We start from the raw sequence: 19,413 nt of genomic DNA, 5'->3' as shown, positions 1-19,413 counted from the left end.
GGCTTAAAATGCAATTTTGTGATCATGGTTTGGCTCGATTCTGGATCTCGCCTTCACTGAGAAGTGAATTTCTCAAATTATCTGAAGAAGTATTGAAAAATCGTCATGCAGTTTTCTACAACCTATCATTGCGAGAAAGGATTTTCATCACTCATTCAAATAGAAACAAAATACAGAATTCGTTTTAATGTGTGTGCTGATCTTCAACTGAAGTTGACCAATATTGAGCCAGATATCCAGCAACTCTGCAATGCCGAGAAGCTCATCCATCTCATTAAAAGTAAATAGTAAATAATTATATCATATTATTTATTTGTTTAATAAAAATTAAAACTGTGTTCGATGTTGATATACTTTTATTTGTTTACTTCCAAGTTAATTATGTTTCCATATATATCAAAACATGCTTTTAGATTTATTATGTTATAAATGGTACAGTTTTTTCCCATGTTTCATATGTTGGTAATCCCCACATACGTTTTTAAATGAATTACATCACTTAGTGGTCCATAGAATTGTTTTAGGCATTTTACTTGTCCTTGGTCTTAGAAAGGTTGAGAAACGGTGCCCTATAGCTGTCCGAGCCAGGCCAGAGAGGATCACGGGTATCATGTACTGGCGAAACATTGCAGATGCTCAGTCATAGGTTGTGTGCGATACGCTCCTATTCTGTGCTATTTTGCATTGAGTTTGTTGAAAAGCCTGTCTTGAACTTGAAACTTCTTTCCATCTCTGAACATTTAACCTTACCGTACGTAAATTCTTCAATAACATTGAAGTTAAGAGTTAAAATTTTAAAGTTAAATTTGTAAAAGATTTTATTTTTTGGATTTTGTGCTTTAAATTATGACTGAAAAACGTACGCAGAGTATTTTATTGAACTATTGCAAAAAGCCAAAAAAAAGGATGATTCAAATGTTAGTAGCAATGTTGCCGCTGTTAATATTGTCAATACCAATTTGGATTCGGTTTCCTCAGTCGTAGGTCTGACAAAACATCAAATTATCCCGAAGAAAGTACTTCCTTAGTTATTAATAATTCTCACAACATCGCATTTTTGAAAGAACAAACGTTTAATTCTGACGATAATTTAGATAGTGTGAAAAAGTTGTGGAAACCAGAACCAAATTTTAATTTTCCTGCAATCTGTGCTGCAATTCACAACCGAAGTTTTCAATACACATGGTTTGAAAAATTTACATGGCTCGTGTACTCTCAAGTTGAAAATAGTGCGTACTGTAAATATTGTGTGCTTTTTGTACCTGCTAATGTTGGAAAATCTAAATCTGAAGTACTTGGGCAGTTAGTTACGCAAGGTTATAATAATTAGAAGAAAGGCGAAAAATTTAATAATCATCAAAAAACAAAAATCATATAATGGCTGTTATGACTTACAAAAGGCTAAACAATATTTGAGATGGAAAATGTATTCCAATCACTCGACAAATTGATGTAGATAGTGCATCACAAGCGGCAGTTAATTGGAAACGGTTAGAGTCTATTATAAAAACAGTAGTTTTATGTGGTCGGCAAAATATACCCTTGAGAGGACATCATGATTATGGAGAATTTTCATTTGAACAGGAGCAAATCGCCAATGAAGGCAATTTTTGAGCTTTGTTAAAACGAGAATTGATGCGGGCGACAAAAACTTGGCTGAACATTTTAAACATTCTGCCAAAAACGCTACCTACGTTAGCTGGAACATACAAAATCAAATTATAAATGCATGTAATGAAATAATTTTGAACCGTTTGGTCGAAAAAATTAATTCGGCGAAATGTTTTTCAATTCTTGTCGATGAAACGTGACATTTCTACCACTGAACATCTTTCCTTGTGTGCCAGGTTTATAGATGAAGAAAATGATAACAAAGTTTGTGAACAATTTTTACAATTTGTTCCTGTAACAAGCATTACAGGAAAAAACTTATCCGACAAAATATTAGAAAGCTTGAATAATTATGGCATCGATTTGTCATATTTACATGGGCAAGGTTATGACGGTGCCACATCAATGAGCGGAAAGTTTAATGGTCTCCAATCTCACATATCAGCTATATATCCACAAGCTTTATATGTTCATTGTGCATCAAATAGTTGAATTTGGCAATTGGAAATGCTGTATCTGTGACTGAAATAAGAAATTGAATTGGCATAATTGAAAAGGTACACAGTTTCTTCAATATCCCTTAAGAGACAGGAAGTCCTTGTTGAAAACATTGATAAATATACTAAGAGACAGAAACTATGCCAAGTTTGCCTGACTAGATGGGAAGAACGCCATGAAGCCATCATGCCATGGTGAAATTATATGATGCAGTGATTCATTGTCTTGAAACAATCATTTCTTGGGAAGACAGAGACTCGTCCTCTAAAGCAAAACTTTTGAATAATTCATTGTGTGAATTTGGTTTTATAATATCTTTATTTAGCTTGCAAAAAATATTTGCGTACACCTTACCATTGTCTAAAATAATGCAAAAATCTGACAGTGACCTCTTAATTGCCCTAAATTTTGTTGATGATGTTGTGGCTCAATTAAATACCATTCGTGAAACACCAGATTCTTCATTTAAAGTTATTTACGATGAAGCATGTATAAAAGCCAATAATTTTAATATTGACATTAAAAAGAAAGGACTACATCAAAACAAACATTAAGGTTCCAGCCAATTCTGTAGAAGTGTATTTCAGGAGAACTATTTTCATTTCATTTATTGATCAAATATTGACTCAACTTCAGGATCATTTCACTCGGCGCCGCAACATTTTGAAAAAATTTTTTTCTCTTCTACCAAATGGAAAAGATGCTCCAACAGCAAGTGCAATGGAAGATTTTCGTCAGTTGTGTGAATTTTATGCAGGTGATTTACCTTATACAAATCCAAAAATTTTGAATGCCGAATTCAAGTTGTGGTATAAGAAATTTGAAAAACTGTTTGCGATAGATCCATGCAAAAATGCCATTGATGCAGTTTCAAAGTGTGATAAAATGATATATCCTAACATCTATAACTTATTAAAAATATTTGCAATGCTTCTGGTAACAACATGCGTCAGTGAAAGGTCATTTTATAACTTACGCCTTTTAAAAACCTATGTAAGGTCTACCATGACACAATCACTATTGAATGGACTGGCTTTGCTGTATATACACAGAAAGATTAATGTAACCACGACTGAAATAATTCAAGAGCTTTGTAAAAAGAAAAGAAAACTGGATTTTATTCTATAAATACATTTTTATAATCACCTAATGAATTTTATTTAATGAATGAAATTTAACAAATTTTAGTTGAACGGATAAAAATATTTTTAATGCAAATTCATTGCATCAAAAATATTTTTCCATTCAACTCCCCCCCCAGATTAAATCCTGGGTGCACCACGGTACAGGAGTCATTTTGCCTCTTTACAAGGAACTCGATGTGACCTCATTTGGACTAATGTGTGAAGGTCTGGTCTCCTGGTTTCTGTGGTGATGCTTAAAGAGTATATTGGAATCCATGGAATATGTATTATATAGACAGAATGAGAATTTATGGGCTGAAGACATTTGGTGACATGATTGAGACTTAAATTTCTGAATGGGTGATACAGGTCATACCAATAGATGGATTTTATTTTATTTTATTTTATTTTATGGAGGCTGGGGAGGGATATAAGGGCTTCTATGGAAGTTGACAGTGAATGCAGTGAAGGAGATGAGAGAGCTAGATTTTTGTCTCATAGAGTGGTGCATGTTTGGAATGATTGCCTTTGAAGGTTGTGAGTTCAGGTAGTGTGAAAGAATTCAAGAAAAGGTATGACAACTAGTACAGATGATATGTGACCTCCCTCAATGAGCCCTTTATGCCATGGAGGTCCTAAATAATAATAATAATATGTACACCATTACCTGACTCTAATGAGTCAGGGAATTTCTTATTTCACCTCAGTACAGTGAAATTCATTAAAAGAACTTATGAGGCATATTCAAAAAAATACCAAACTTTTGTTATAAAGACTTTATTGCTCATTTTATAACATTTTAACACGTTCGCTGCCACGCTACTTTGGCATGGTCTGTTCCCCTACGCCAAGCAGTTTTACTTCTTCAAGGTCAGTACGATAATCTCATTACCGGAGGTAAACGTCCTACGAGTATACTCGTAGTTGGCTTGTACAGAGCATATACGTTCTATGAGAATACACAGTTTTGATGCTAGCCCCACAAGCCAAGCATTTTCACTTCTTCAAGGTCACTACAATAATCTCGTTCCCGGCGGTAAGCGTCATACGAGTATACTCGTAGCTGGCTTGTGAAGCAGGTTTAACTACTACGAGTATACTCGTAGTTGGCAGCGAACGTGTTAAGCACTGTCCCCTTCAAAGTAGTCCCCTCTACTGGTGATACACTGTTCACCATTTTTTCCATTGTTGGAATGCTTCCTGGAATGCACTTTCTCTGATGGCATGCAGTTCTCTTATCTCATTTTCTTGAATCTCCTCTGGGTTTGGAAACGATATCCTTTCAAAGTGGTTTTAAGTTTGGGAAATAGGAAAAGGCCTCTCAGTCCTCTTCTTGCATCCAGCATCCCTCAAATGCACTAAAACTTCCTGGTACAACTCTTTGTGTACCATCTGCGCACGTGGTACAAATTCATAATGGACAACGTCTTTCCAATCAAAAAACACAACCAATATTACCTTGATCTTTAACTGACTCATCCACATACTTTTTTTTAGTCAAGGAGACCCTTTTCCCATCCACTGCAACAGTTGCATCTTGGTTTTAATATCATAGCCATAAACTCACATCTAATCTCCTGTTATGATGTTCTTAAGAAAGTTTTCATTACCATTTGCATTGGCAAGGAGTTCCTGACTGATTTCAACACTGCTCTCTTTCTGATCGTCAGTCAACAAATGCAGCACATTTTGCACTGCTGATGCGACATGATGCATCTGAAGTTTTTGAGTCAAAATTTGATGGCAAGATCCTATGCTGATGCCCACTTCATCAGCAACTTCTTGGACAGTTAACACAAATCACAGTCCACAAATCGCAGCACAAACTCTTTTGACATAGTCATCGTCTGTTGATGTGGAAGGTTGTCCAGGCCTAGGATCTTCGCTGACTGACATTCTGCTCTTTTTAAAATGTTTAAACCTTTTCATAGTACTGTGTTTGCCTCATATTGTCCTCCCTATATTCTTGTTGGAAGTTTTTCCACTGGGTTATGGCATAAATTAGAGATACCAAGACGTTATATACTTGGTTTAATCCTTTATCCAAGTGTAAGCAAACAAAGTTTGCACCTGCAATATAATCAGGACAGGGCAACTTGTATATAGAAGCTAATGACTTCACATCACTTGCCTTAGTATCCCATAATGCAAAACACATATCCTTACGGGTATGTATAATGCTATGTATTAAGGGAATGGTCACTACCCAGATCATTTTCAACCTTTATTGAGGTCTCGTCAGTGGGAGCCAGCCCCAGAAGCAATTTAAATGTCCCTGTAAAATTCTTAACAAGTTTGCATCAATTTCACACACACACACACACACACACACACACACACACACACACACACACACACACACACACACACACACACACACACACACACAAAGTTGCTCTTCAAGCTCTTTCATTGTCACTTTGTCATTAGTGAACGTGCTCACTAATGCTCATAGCAGAATAGGACAAATGGCAGTTTGTTGTCTAAACCTGCCTGTTAGCTGCACTCAATAGCTGCAGCACTTGCTCTCTGTGCTGGTTGGCATGCTATTTAAAAAGTTCGGTCTTTTTTGAACATACCTCATATATCATCAATATAAATCAATATATACCAAAATTAGATTCAGTTTAAATTATAACACTATTAATGCATGGCATAAATTAGGCTTCTGAAATGAAAGGCTTCTGACTGTCCCTTCCCAAAAAATTCAAAACCCACAAATATATGGGTTTTGAATATATTCTAAAAAAAAAGAAGATTTTTTGAAAATAAAGAGGGTAAACCTGCTACTAATTTATGACTATCTCAGTATGATAGGACCATCCAGCATAGATCCTGAAAGGCCATTTTCTTCTGCTGATCAGATATATACCAAAATTAGATTCAGTTTAAATTATAACACTATTAATTGTCTATAAGAGAACTCAGTATACACAGACAGGTAATACTGAGGCAGAAATATAACTAAATTTTGTAATATCAATATGCATATTTTTTGTTTTTGGAATAATTGCTTTTATAATTATTTTTGTTAGAATATTTATTTTAGAATATTTGTCAGAATATTGTATAAAAAGTTTGAATTTAAAACATGGGTTCAAGTAATTTTTTTTTCTTTATTTTATTATACCTAATTCTCATCAAAATTAATGAGAAAAATATTTATTTATTGTAATATGGGTATCCTAATTTCATAAATTAAAAATATTGAAATAATGATATTGTCATTATTTCTGTATTGTGATTGTGTTATTACATCTTGGAAAAGCAGGTTTTATTCCAAGGGTGATGGTATAAGTTAAGTTTTAGAAGCAATGTATTTCACGTACTAGTAGGCTGGAAGCCATTACGGCAGAGTGACTAAATGGGACTTCACCGCATTTTAAGAGAATGTGCTAAGGTACTGACATCCACTAAAATGACTGTTTAATGAAAGTCGTCTTCTTATTATTATTTGGCACTACAGCCCCATTGAGCGAGTTGCGTTGTATGGCGACTCCATTATTAAAGGTGTGCTAGAGGATAAAATGCACAGGGTATGTTTTCCAGGCGGTAAAATGAGTAGATTGATTGAGGCATTGGATATGAGGCGGGAGCAAGCAAAAGAGTTAATAGTATTAATTGGTACGAATGATTTGAGAGAGATATTCATTCTGACAAAGAGCATGTCAGAATGAATATCAGGAGGCTGCTTGGAAAGATAAAAGAGAATAGTGTGACAGGAAGGGTAGTCAGTATGTTGCCTAGGTATGACTGTGGAGAAATGAGGCGAGAGCGAGGATTATGAATGATATTCTGGCTGAAATGTGTGAGGAGATGGGAGTACAGTTTGTTAATGTGTAGAATGAGTTTGAGGGATGAAGTGAGCTGTATGGGAGCGATGGACTGCATTTGAGTGGTTTGGTGTGAGTCGCTTGGAGAGACTGCTGATGGAAGGTAGAGAAGTGAACAGAGAGAATGAATCAGATCGAGAGGGGAGTGATGTGGAAGAGCAGGAGAGTAAGACAGGAGAGATTGAAGAAGTGGATATGAATGGGAAAGTGAGTGGTATGAGTATAGAAAATGAGAGAATGGGTGTGCAAGAGGATCAGGAAAACGGGGCGGCTCAGGGTGGACAGGGGTACATAGCGTGAGAAAGGTGGATGCTCCAAGAGGCGGTGAGAGCATTTGTAAAAAGGAAAGCAATGGGATGACCTGGGATCAAGAGGAAACAGTTGGAATTGAAAAGGGTTCTAAAATGAAAAGGAGAAAGGGAAATGGCTCCAGCTGAGCATGGAGAGATCACATTGAGTGAGTGGTATCAGTGGAACTAGCTGTAGATCCAGAAATGAGCAATTGTATTTGTATACAAATGCTAGAAGTATAAGAAACAAGGCGGATGAAATGGTTGCACTAATTGCGTCTGTTCATCCAAAGATTGTCGGAATAAGTGACACATGGTTAGATGAGGACGACATCCTGACAGGAATAGAGATGGAAGGGTATGATATGTTTTGTGAGGATAGAAGGGGTAAAAAGAGAGGGGGAGTGCTATTGATGATAGAGAAAGAGTTATGTCCATGCAAGGTAGAGATGGAAGAGGGAAATAGGGCCTGTGGTTTTGAGGCAGTATGGTGTGAGATAGAGGTGAATAGAATCAAATACTTGGTGGGATGTCGTTATAGACCTGGTAACGTGGATGGTGGTGATAATGAAATGTATAGTCAAATTAGCCAAGCAAATAAGAAAAGGCTGATCATTATGGGTGATTTTAATTATGGCAATATAGACTGGAATGAAGAGATAGCAACTGGAAATAAAGAAAATGAGTTTCTTGAGTTTTTGAGGGATAACTACCTCAGACAGTATGTAACAGAGGGCACACGAGGATTAAGGGTCTTGGATTTGGTCATCTCATCAGAGGATGTAATTATAAATGAGGTGTCAAATCATCCACCAATTGGTGAAAGTGACCACGAGGTGATTACCTGGGTGGTTGCCAGCAGTGCAAGGTTCCCTGTGAGAAAAGGGTATATGTGGAACTACAAAGGGGGGGGGGATGATTATGAAGAGCTCAGGAGACAGCTTGCAGGTGTAGCATGGAATGAAGAGTTAGCTGGAAAAGAGATCAATGCAGCTTGGGGGATTTTCAAAAAAAAACTATCTAGTAGATGCAATATCTAAATATATTCCAAAGGTGAGAAGGTTAAATAAGGTAGGTGTGAGATGGATGAATAAAGAGATTAAGCATGCGATACAGAGAAAAAGGGCATTGTGGAGGCAGCATAAGAGAAGTGGAAGTAACCAATTTCATGAGGTCTACAAAAACCAGGCAAGGAGGGTGACTTGGTTGGTGAGAGTAGCTAAAGAGAGGTATGAACAGCAGTTCAACTCATTTTTGGGTTTCATAAATCACTACGAGGTGGGATCGTTACACCCACGCTCAACCATGTGTTATTGTCTGTGAAGCATTGTGTTCTTAAGACCGGTTTGCCTGCTTAGCGAGAGGAAAAACCCCAGATAAACTGGGGAGAAAAACCCTACAGGCCATGCCCAAGAATGACTAACTTTGCTTTGTCTGAAAAAGATCCTTAGCTCCTCACGTCGGCGACAAGAATCAAATGCAGGATACTCCTCTCCCAGGCATACGGTTGCAGAGTGCATAACCACTCGGCTAGCCACCCAAACTTAATGATAGTCTGGTTATTGGAATAGTCCCCAAGGAGTGGAAGAAGAGTAACACAGCATCACTGTGAACTTTGTTAATAAGAGACCATACGATTTAATGATTAGAATACAAATTGCCAACCAGTTTCACTAGCTACTGTCTAGCATTATCAAGGCTGTACTGGTGTAAATACAAATGCACCAAGTTACATGAATACAGAAGCATTAGTACTTGTTAGGCTATTACCTTTGATAATTCACGTTTGGAAATGTGCATGCATTAGTCAAAATCTGGTACATGACCACGTGTTGTGTGGTTTTTTGTGTATTGTAGTTCTGTAAAGCTGAGAGAATTGATGAGATTTTTCCATATGTCTTTAAGAATATCACCCTGATTTCTATTTAAATTGCTGCCTGTGCATAGCACTAATGCTGATTCTTTGAAAGTTCTGTGTCTGTAGTCATCCTCGTCGTAAGGCATTAAACTGTTTTTCCAGTCTATAACGTGATTGGATGTCGCAAAATGGTGAGCTAAACCTGAGTGATAATTCTGTTGTGATTTACATCTCCCACATGTTCTTTCTGTCTTACTTCAAGACTTCGAGAGGTCTGTCCACTGTACGATAGGCCACACGTGCATGGATTAGACAAAATGTGAACAATTTAACAGCACCACTGTATGAAAATGGTGGTAGAATGGAGGCATTAAACTATAGCCCAGTTTGTATTTCTTCTGTAGCTCTTAAGATTTTTTTGATAGCAGATCCTGTACAAAACTGGGGAGATGAGGATAATATTATTTATGATGGTCAGCATAATTTAAAGTTAACCTTCTTTCATCAACCAGGTTGTTCTTATAATAGTTGTACAAAAATGAGAATGGAGAGAATATTTGCCAGAAATGTTTCATAAGTATACAAAATGTACAAAATGCAAGTCATGTCATGAGCAAAAGAATGAAGTGACTGATGTTAATGGAAGTGTTATGGAGAATGTAGCAGAAGCAGTGAATGATAGTGCATGAAATATGAATGAGACTTTGAAGGAAGTGGTTGAAAGTAATACTGTGGATGACAAGATGCTAGCACAATAAGAAATTTGCATGTAATTTTCTTGTATTTAGAAGTTAAGGAAGACAGATCTGATGGAAATTATTTGAGGCTGTCTGGTGTGATTTAGAGATCAATAGGACAAATATATTGTTGATTACTACTATAAACCTCGGGATCCAGAAAAAATGTGGATGACACATACATCTGGCGATTAGCCCAATGACTGCTGGCCAAGCAGTTATCATGGGAGACTTCAACTATGGTGATATTGACTGGAAGAAGAAGAAAAGGGCACATGGCAAAATGGTAATGAAATTTATATAGTTACTAAAGCAGCAAGTGATGGAAAGGACCATGAGTTTGAGAGAGTTTGGGATCTGGTAATAGCATTAGAAGATGTTATAACTACAGTAACAACTCTACCTCTGATCAGAGAAAATGACCATACAGTCTTTTCCAACATGTGGAAATTTCAGTTAAGAAAATGTAAAACTACAAAGTTGATGATTATGACACATTACGAGACAACTTGCATCAGTGCCATCGCTTGATAGATTACATGGAATGAATGTCATTATGCATGGGGAGTAGTCAAGGATTGTTTGAGTGAGACAGTAGCAGAATGCATACTCAACAGCATGCTCATGAGCAATATAAAACACAAGCAAGAAGGATAGCTACTATGGTAAGGAAGGCTAAATCAGATTTTGAAAGAAAATTAGCTAAATAGGCCAAAGAAAATTAGCTAAATAGGCCAAAGAAAATTAAAAAGAGTTTTTTTTGCCTATGCAGTAAGTAAGAGATAGAATGATAATGGAAAGATGACTTTACTCAGTGCTGATGGTAGGAAAAGTGACAGAAGCAGAAGAATCAGTTTAGTTACTGATTACTTTGCAAGGGTATATAATCCAGGTGGTGACTTTGCAGTTACTGAAGTGACAGAGACTGATGTGGGTATTGAGATAGATGAACTGGAGGTACCCAGTATATTGAAAAATATCAGTGTGAATACAGCAGTGGGCCTGGATGGTATGTCAGCTCGTGTGCTATGAAAATGTGCAAGCAAACCTAAAAGAAAGGAGTAAAGTGTTAGATTGTTCCATTACATAAAGGTCACTCCAAGACAGAAGTAACAAATTACAGATGAATTAGTATCTCTGGCGTGGTGGTGGTTAAAGTATTGAAAAAGTTGCTTAAAAGTAAAATTCAGGAATGGGTGGATAGGAATATGTTAATTTATAGGGGGCATCATGGGTTAGTAAAATTAGGTTCTGCCTCAGTAATTTATTCATATTTTATAATGAAGTGACAGCAGAATTGGACAAAGAAATGGCTACACAATGATACTGCTGGACTTTGCAAAGGCATTTGACAGAATACTGCATAGAAAACTATTGCATAAGTTGAGCAAATGGGAATGGATATGAGGCCGGTGGCATGGATGGAGGGACCGATAGACAGATACCAGAGGGTGATGTATGGTGCAGTGGAATCAGAGTGAATGAGAGTGACTAGTGGAGTGCCCTAGTGCTCTGTACTGGGACCACTACTCTAAAGCCATTAATGGCATACCGGAAGATTTGAAGGGAGAAATTCAGTTTTTTATTAATGATGTAAAACTAGGGAGAGCAATAGTTGATAGAAGTGATGTAGATATATTACAGGATGATTTAAATAAATTGGCAGTGTGGGCAAAGGGTAATGGCTGTCAGTTCAATATTGTAAAATGTAAGGTAATGTACTTTGGTATGAAAAGAGTACTTCATATCATATTGATGGTACTAGTTTATTTACAGGAAATTGATGAGGTAAGGGATCTTGGGATAGTGGTGGAGATTTGAAATTCAGAGGACATATTGCAAGTGTTGGAAGAATAGCTCAGAAGATTACTTGGATGCTGAAGAACACATTGACAAGTTGAGATAGTGAGGTTATTATCCCTTCTTTATAAGGCTATAATGAAAAGATCTCTAGAAAAGTGAAATGGAGGCATTAAATTAGGTGACCGAACAATCACTAACCTATGATACATAGATGACACAGTGATAATAAGCAACAAATGAACAGGAAGAAATCCATCCTAAATCATTTAGAATTGGAAAGCTTAAGCCATGGTTCATGAATAAATCAAGACAAAACCAAAATAATGGTTTCAAACAATGCAGAGGGGATAGATATAGAAGGAATTAACATTTTCAACAATTTGAACTACCTTGGAGTGATAATAACAAAAAAAAAAAAAAATGGATGTAAAAAAGAGATCAGAAGAAGAATAGCACTAGCTAAGAAAGCAATGATCTTTCTCTATGCTTCTGAGTCTTGGACAATGACAAAATATGACAGAAGTAGAACATTTGAGGCATTCGAGCTCTGGTGCTGGAGAAGATTGTTAAGAGTGTCTTGGACAGAAAAACGAACAAATAACAGAATCCTAGAAGAACTGAATATCCACAGAAGACTGATAAACATAATTAACAAGAAAATAGTGCAACATTTTGGGCACATATGTAGAAGGGAAGGCAACTGCCTGGAAAAAATAATCATCCAGGATAAACCGTGTGGGAAAAGAAAAAAAAGGAAAACCCTCAACAAACTCTACTTATTTGGTGATAAGTAGAGTTTGTTGATATTTGGGGATTCTTGATATTTGGTGGATTGACCAAATATCAAGAATCAAACTAGAACAAGCAATGAGAGACGCACAGGGAAGAAAGAAATGGTGAAGCATCATCAGGAAGGTCACGAGTCCTCAGACATGAGGAGATCCGAGAGAGAGAGAGAGAGAGAGAGAGAAGGCTATAATTTGACCACATGTTGACTACTGCACAGATTGGGTTACCTGTGTTTCTTGGTGATCGGGAGGTGGTGGAGCGGATTTAGAGCTGAGTGACCAAGCTGTTGACAGGTTTTTAGAATGTTCCCTATGAGTTTAGATTGTGTGGGTAGCAGAGATTATTTGACAAGTGGAGGAGAGGGATATAACAGAACTTAATATCATATAGAAAGTTACTAAAGGGATTCTGTAAGCTTGACCCAAAGGAAATGTTTCAATACATGGAGAGTATAAGGGAAAAAAGCGATCACACTTGGAAGTTTTCTAAGCGTATGGTTAGTAAGGTTTGCAGACCAAGTTCTTTACATGGAGAGTGGTAAATTAGTGGAATGGATTGCCAGAGGTGGTTGTTAGCTCCCCAACAGTGAATGGATTTAAGGAGCGATCAGGTATGATAGGTATTGTGTTAATGGTTAGTAGGTCTCCCACAATGAGTCTTTTGATTCCATGGAGTGCCCATATAAATAATAATAATAACAATAATAATAATGGTATAAAAAGTTTGGGTGACAAGAGAAATTCATATCTACAGTGGAACCTGAACCTCGGTTGTCGAACATAATTCATTCCTAAAGACTGTTCGTAAACCTATTTGTTTGAAAACTGAAACCATTTTCCCATAAGAATTAATGGAAAATGGAAAAATCCATACCCGAACCCCAGATAATTGCTTATTTAAACCTTTACAACAGTACTTCGTGCATAAAATCATATTTAAAAACCATGAAAATGCATAAAATCTTACATAAAAAGAATAAACACAATAAATAGATAAAATATAGACGAAAAGGCGTGATCTCTTTCCACAAAATGTTGCACCTCATCCCATATCACACAACATTTCTTTGATCAAAGAACTAGGAATCCTCCCTTCCTTTCTCTTCTCTGAAAATATTTCTTCAACTACCGTCTTTTGCTGCTTCTGAAGGTGTTCCAGTTCTTCCGTGGTGAGCTCATTCCTATGGTCCTCCACATCAGCATTACCAACCTCCAAGCCCATGCTTTTGCCCAGAGACACAACGTCATCGACAACAGCAACATACTCATCCTCAAAGCTCTCGATGTCTGCGTGTGCTACACAGTATGGCCACACTTTCCTCCAGGCTGAGTTTATGGTCCTGTAAGTCACTTGCACCCAGGCTTTGTCAAGAATATTAAGCAATGGAGGATATTGGAGTGATTTTTCCAGAATTCTCTGAATGTTAATTCTGTGTCAGAAGTCACTTCAAAACACCTTTGAAACATTGCTTTGGTGTAGAGTTTCGTAAAGTTCAAAATGACCTGCTGGTCCATGAGCTGGATTAGAGGATTTGTGTTAGGGGAGAACTTCACTGTGATAAAAATCAAATTTCTCCACCAACTCGTCCTCCAAGCCTGGAGGATGAGCAGGAGCATTGTCCATCACAAGAAGGCATTTTAATGGCAATTTTTTTTTCTTGAATGTTTTTTTTTAATGGGGCAAAGACTTCATGGATCCGTGAATAAAAAATTGCCTGATTACCCAAATCTTACTATTAGCACCAGGGTTTTTTAAACAGGTCATCATGTAATCACCTCGCTTTTTCACAAATTACAGCATAAGAAACACTACCACTAGCACTAACTGTTTCTCGTTTATCCAAATCAGCAACAATTTTTCCACTTCTTTAATCATCTGAGATCTTTGTTTAGTAAGAACTTTCACCCCCTTTTGCAACATCAGCTCCCTTGATCACCTCTTTATTTTTGTGTATTGTACAGATCATTGATATTGCCATACTGAACTGCATAGCAAGATCCGAGACACGAACGTCATTTTTATGTTTGGATGAGATTTCTTTTTTCAACCCTATCGTGGTTCTAACAACTTTTCTTTTTGCTTTGCTGCTATCACTATCCTTCTTTGGTCCCATAGTGGCTTATTTAATAATAATTTATAATAAAAACAGCAAAACACAAAGAAAATCAAGAAAAGGCACTGCAAATTCAAGCAGGTGTCTGGATTGAGAGGAGGCTGCGGCGTAAGTGATGCTCTCCCGCCATACATCTCAGCCAGGGGATCATGTGGTTGCCGGTTTGCCTGTTCGGGAACCGAGATTCTATTTGGAAACCAGTGTGTTTTTGGTTCGGAAAATATGTTCGTGAACCGATTTGTTCGAGGATGAGAGGCATTCGACAACAGAGGTTCCACTGTACTTTAATTTTTTTTTTTTTGGATTTGCAAAGGCATTTGGCAATGTGCCACATGATAAGTTGATATTTAAGTAGCAATGTATGGTTAGATTTCAGCTTAGTGAACTGGACTGTCTTTTAGAAGCAATGTATTTCACATACTAGTACTCTGGAGCCAGAGTACTACTAAAAGTCCATTAGGGAAATGGACTGTCTAATAGATATCAGAGTAGTGTGTATGGAAGGAAGGACTGTATCAAGGAAATTGAAGGTCACAAATGGTTTCACAGGGATCTGAGACCTTGGCTGTTTAACTATGTCAGTGATAATGTCACTAAGTTGCAGGGAGATATTCAGTTGTTTGCAAATTATGTGAAACTTGGGAGTTTTATAGTTAAGAGTACTGATGTGCTCTTTAGAAGTATTTGACCAAACTGGAATGTGGATAAATGAAGGGTGATATCGATGTAATTCTAATAAATGTAAAAGTCTTGACATTTGGGATCTGATGCATACCTGATTTGTGAAATAATACTAGAGGAAGTGAAGGAAGCAAGAGATCTATAGGTGATGATCAACAGAAGATTAAGAGACATCACGAAGATGCTGAGGGCAATGAAGAGGATTGCTGTAATACTGAGAAGGATTTTGACAAGGTTTGGATGGTACTTCCTTTGCATAAAGTCTTGATTAGACCACATGTGGATCATTGTGCTCAGATTTGGTCACCAAGATTCGAAGGGAATGAAGTAACCTTGTAAATGTGTGCAGATGTGAATAACAAAAATGATATAGTGTTTGTTATGAAATAGTGAGAGCATGCAAACTGCAGAGTTTAGTGGATAGAAGATGAAAATATGACTGAGACATGACCTGTTGAGAGGTAGTTATCAGATTGACAATGATAAGATTTTGACATGGTGCAGTAAAGGGGGGGAAAGAACAAGGACAAAAGTCCATGCCTAAAAGAGGCAAAAGGAAGCCATGAGTGAAAGAGAGAGGTGTATATTTTGGCATGGAGTATAGTTTGACCATGGGGTGTATGGCCTTCGAATATATTAAGAGTGCAAACAGTGAATGAGTTTAAGAAGAATTATGATAGATAGTGTCTTGTATAAAATGTCCTTTCTTGATGAATTTTGTAATTCCATGAGGTACTGAATAAAGTAATAATAATAATATATTACTAGTTATTTAATAGAGATGGGCATGTTAGACATACTATATATTTTGATAACAGCTTCACATGTGTAAGAGAAAACTAAATATAATTTGCTACTCCTATATATTTTGCTCAATATATCATGAGCTTCTTTCAGGGAGAAGACAGAAAAACTGGTAACATTTATAAAGGAGTTATAAATTATATTTAGTTTTCTCTTACATGTGTGAAGCCATTATTCAAAAAAAAATAACAATAATAACAACAACATTTTTTGTTACAATGTTTAGAAATCAAAATAACCATAAAACAATCTTATTAGATAAACCAGGTTCACCAGAAGGACCTCTTAAGATAGATGAAATTGATAAGGATCATGCTAAATTATCATGGAAAGCACCCAAAGATGATGGTGGAAGTCCAATTACGTAAGCATATATTCAATGTTTTCATTTGGTTTTTCAGTGTTGCCTTAAAATTATATATGCATGTTATGTGTATGAATCCAAATTCATGCATATGTGTGTGTGTCTGTGTCTGTGTGTAAGTAGAGTTTGTAATGAGGAGACTACGCTTAGTATGAGAATATTTATGCTAGTCTGTGATTAGCACACATACACATATAGTGTCATCATGGTTGCGGGATTTCTCTGTGAGTCATAATTTTCCAGAGAAAGAGATCTGGTTTGGATCATATCTGTGACAGAAGGTACTTTGTTAGATATTTTTAGACATAAGAATCAAACTGGCTGGTTTTAAGAAGATGGAAATTGTAGTGTTTCTTTTTTCTAAAACTATTCATACAATTAAGAATACTAAAAAATGACACGCATAACAGACTACAACTAGAGTTAATCACTCCCTTAATTTATATTTCACTGCAAAGCCTAATAAATGAATGGGAGATCACCTATTCATTTAAGATGAGCTCAAATAGCCAAACCCGAAATAAGTTTCACTTAATTTCTTTAACAACATGTTACTTTATATTCACTTAATTATACACTCCAGTAATTGACCAACAAGTTGTTTTTCCTACATAAAGATATAATTCATTCATCAAATATTAAGATATAACTCAATTTTAAATATATATATATATATATATATATGTGTGTGTGTGTGTGTGTGTGTGTGTGTGTGTGTGTGTGTGTGTGTGTATTCATGAGTATTGACTTGGTTACTGTGATACATTTTTAAAAAATATTTAATGACTAACAAACTGAGAATAAGTTAGAAAACTTTAATGATACAACTAGTTTCAGCTTATTACCTTCATCAGGTATCTTTGTAGGTAGAAGAAACAATAATAAAAGACTGAAGATATTAAGAAAACTGAGAAGCACAGGTTAATTGTATGAAATAATTAAAAATAAAAAACATTGTATTAAAATTCCAGTTGTTCTATTTACGTGCCATTGTTTATTGTATGCATGGTAGTAGACTCTCGAGAACTCCAGTATTGAACAACAGCAATATGGCTCTCAGGGATGTTATAGTTTAAATTACTGTACAAATGCTCAGGATTAAGGATGATCTCCCTGGAAAGGTCTCTTTTATGTTTCTCCATGCAAAGTTCAACAGATTTATTAGTTTGACCTTAATAAGGAACATTACACTATGGTGTAACATTACAGTTACACCATAGTTTATATATGCCAGGATATTTTAGATTATGATGCTTAGGTTTAAGATGGCTTATAAGAGATTTGATTTTTGGAAGAGTGGTGAAATGAGTATTCACGTAATAATGAGAAGGGTAAAGTAAATAAAGTAAAATATTTAAAAAATCTGGAAAAGATAGCAAAAGATAGTTATGTACTGTAACTGATGGGGAGAGGGTAATAAAGGTTGGCCATAATGTAAAGAGAAATAGCAAGAAAATTGTATCTTGAAAATATGATTTGAGGGGTTTATCATTTCTTTAAACTAACAGGTGAAGTTTAAAAATTAAGCTAGCACAGATGAACTAGTAATGCTATATATTCAACAATATTATTATTATTATTATTGCACAGAAAACTCCAAGGAGTACAAAGACATCGAAAGAGATGCACCCCCCCCCACACACACACCATATTTATCATAGCTCTCTTTGAATGCACTGACTAAGTGACAAAGCATGCACAAGACTCAGCTAACCCATTCCACTTATTCACCGTTATCAAACAAAAAATTTAGTCATTACATCCTTGCTAAATGACCTTAGCCAGCCTGGTTGGCTAAAGCTAAGTGGTTAGCATACCTCTCCAACCAACAGGTTGCAGATTCAAATCTCACTATGGGTGATATGGATGTTTGTGATTGTCTTTAGGTGGAATATGAATTTCATCGCCAGTGTGAAACCACCACTCGATACACCCCAACGATTTGGTTCAGCAATCTGCAGCATACGAGGCAACGGACATACTCAAATATCATCATCATCATCATCATCATCATCATCAAATTCCTGCCATGTACCCTCAAGGGGTGTACAGGATACGACAGTACTACATGAAAAATTTACATCATTACTAACTTCCTATCTACAATTTTCCTCCAAATCAGTCTGTTACTTGTCAAGACTCCAACATTATCAGATCTTATATTTCTATCGTCTAACACACTTTGTACCGTATCAATCCACCTATATCTTGGTCTTCCTCTGGGTCATTTTCCTTTCTATACTCAAATATAGAAGACCAAAAGCTATATTACCCTTTTGCCAATTTTTGGGAGACTGAACTGATGTATGGGATTGAGATGTTACCTTTAAAATTGATAGTTTCTGTATTGTGATGCCTAGGAGGATCTATAAAAATTTCTTAATTGTTCTTTTATGATAACCATTTTGTTCAAAAATATGTGAGAGGTGATTAATTTCTTTTTGAAGCTCATCTGGATCGTTTAAAATAGAGCGAGCTCTGTGTCCCAAAGTGGAAATAGTTCCGAGTTTCTGTGGCGGAAAATGATGAGAAAGACTGTGAAGATATCTATTAGTATGCGTTGGTTTTCTGTACATAGAGATTCTAAATTTTCCAGAACAGCGTGCGAGTTTTATATCCAGGAAAGGAAGGGAGTTATCATGTTCTAGTTCTGGCGTGAATTTTATATTTGGATGCTGGTTATTTAGATGATGAAGGAAATTCGTGAGAGAGTTTTCACCACGACTCCATATAATAAAAATGTCATCTACATAGTGTTTCCAAACTTTTGGTTTAAATGAAGGGGAAGATATAACTCTTGTTTCAAAGTCTTCTAAGAAGATATTTGCCAGAATGGGGGATAAAGGGTTCCAATCCAAGCCTTGGTTCTGTTTATAGATTGTATCTTGATATCGGAAGTAGCCAGATT

General features: G+C 36.3%; 1 protein-coding gene across 1 annotated transcript in view; it reads left to right on the top strand.

Annotated features, from left to right (window-relative positions):
* Positions 1 to 19,413, top strand: part of LOC150096673 (twitchin-like) — a 2,440,784-nt gene that overhangs the window by 1,422,822 nt on the left and 998,549 nt on the right. The window contains exon 76 of the mRNA XM_090408679.1: positions 16,400 to 16,505. Coding sequence (XP_090264805.1) covers positions 16,400 to 16,505 — 106 coding nt within the window. The remainder of the gene's footprint in view (positions 1 to 16,399; positions 16,506 to 19,413) is intronic.

This window comes from Typopeltis vanoorti, chromosome 18 (genome assembly GCF_054136105.1).
Source record: "Typopeltis vanoorti isolate ZY-2024b chromosome 18, IOZ_Tvanoo_1.0, whole genome shotgun sequence".
Lineage (NCBI taxonomy): Eukaryota > Metazoa > Arthropoda > Arachnida > Uropygi > Thelyphonidae > Typopeltis > Typopeltis vanoorti.
The sequence above is the reverse complement of the archived record's forward strand: the minus strand, read 5'-3'. Positions and strand labels throughout refer to the sequence as shown.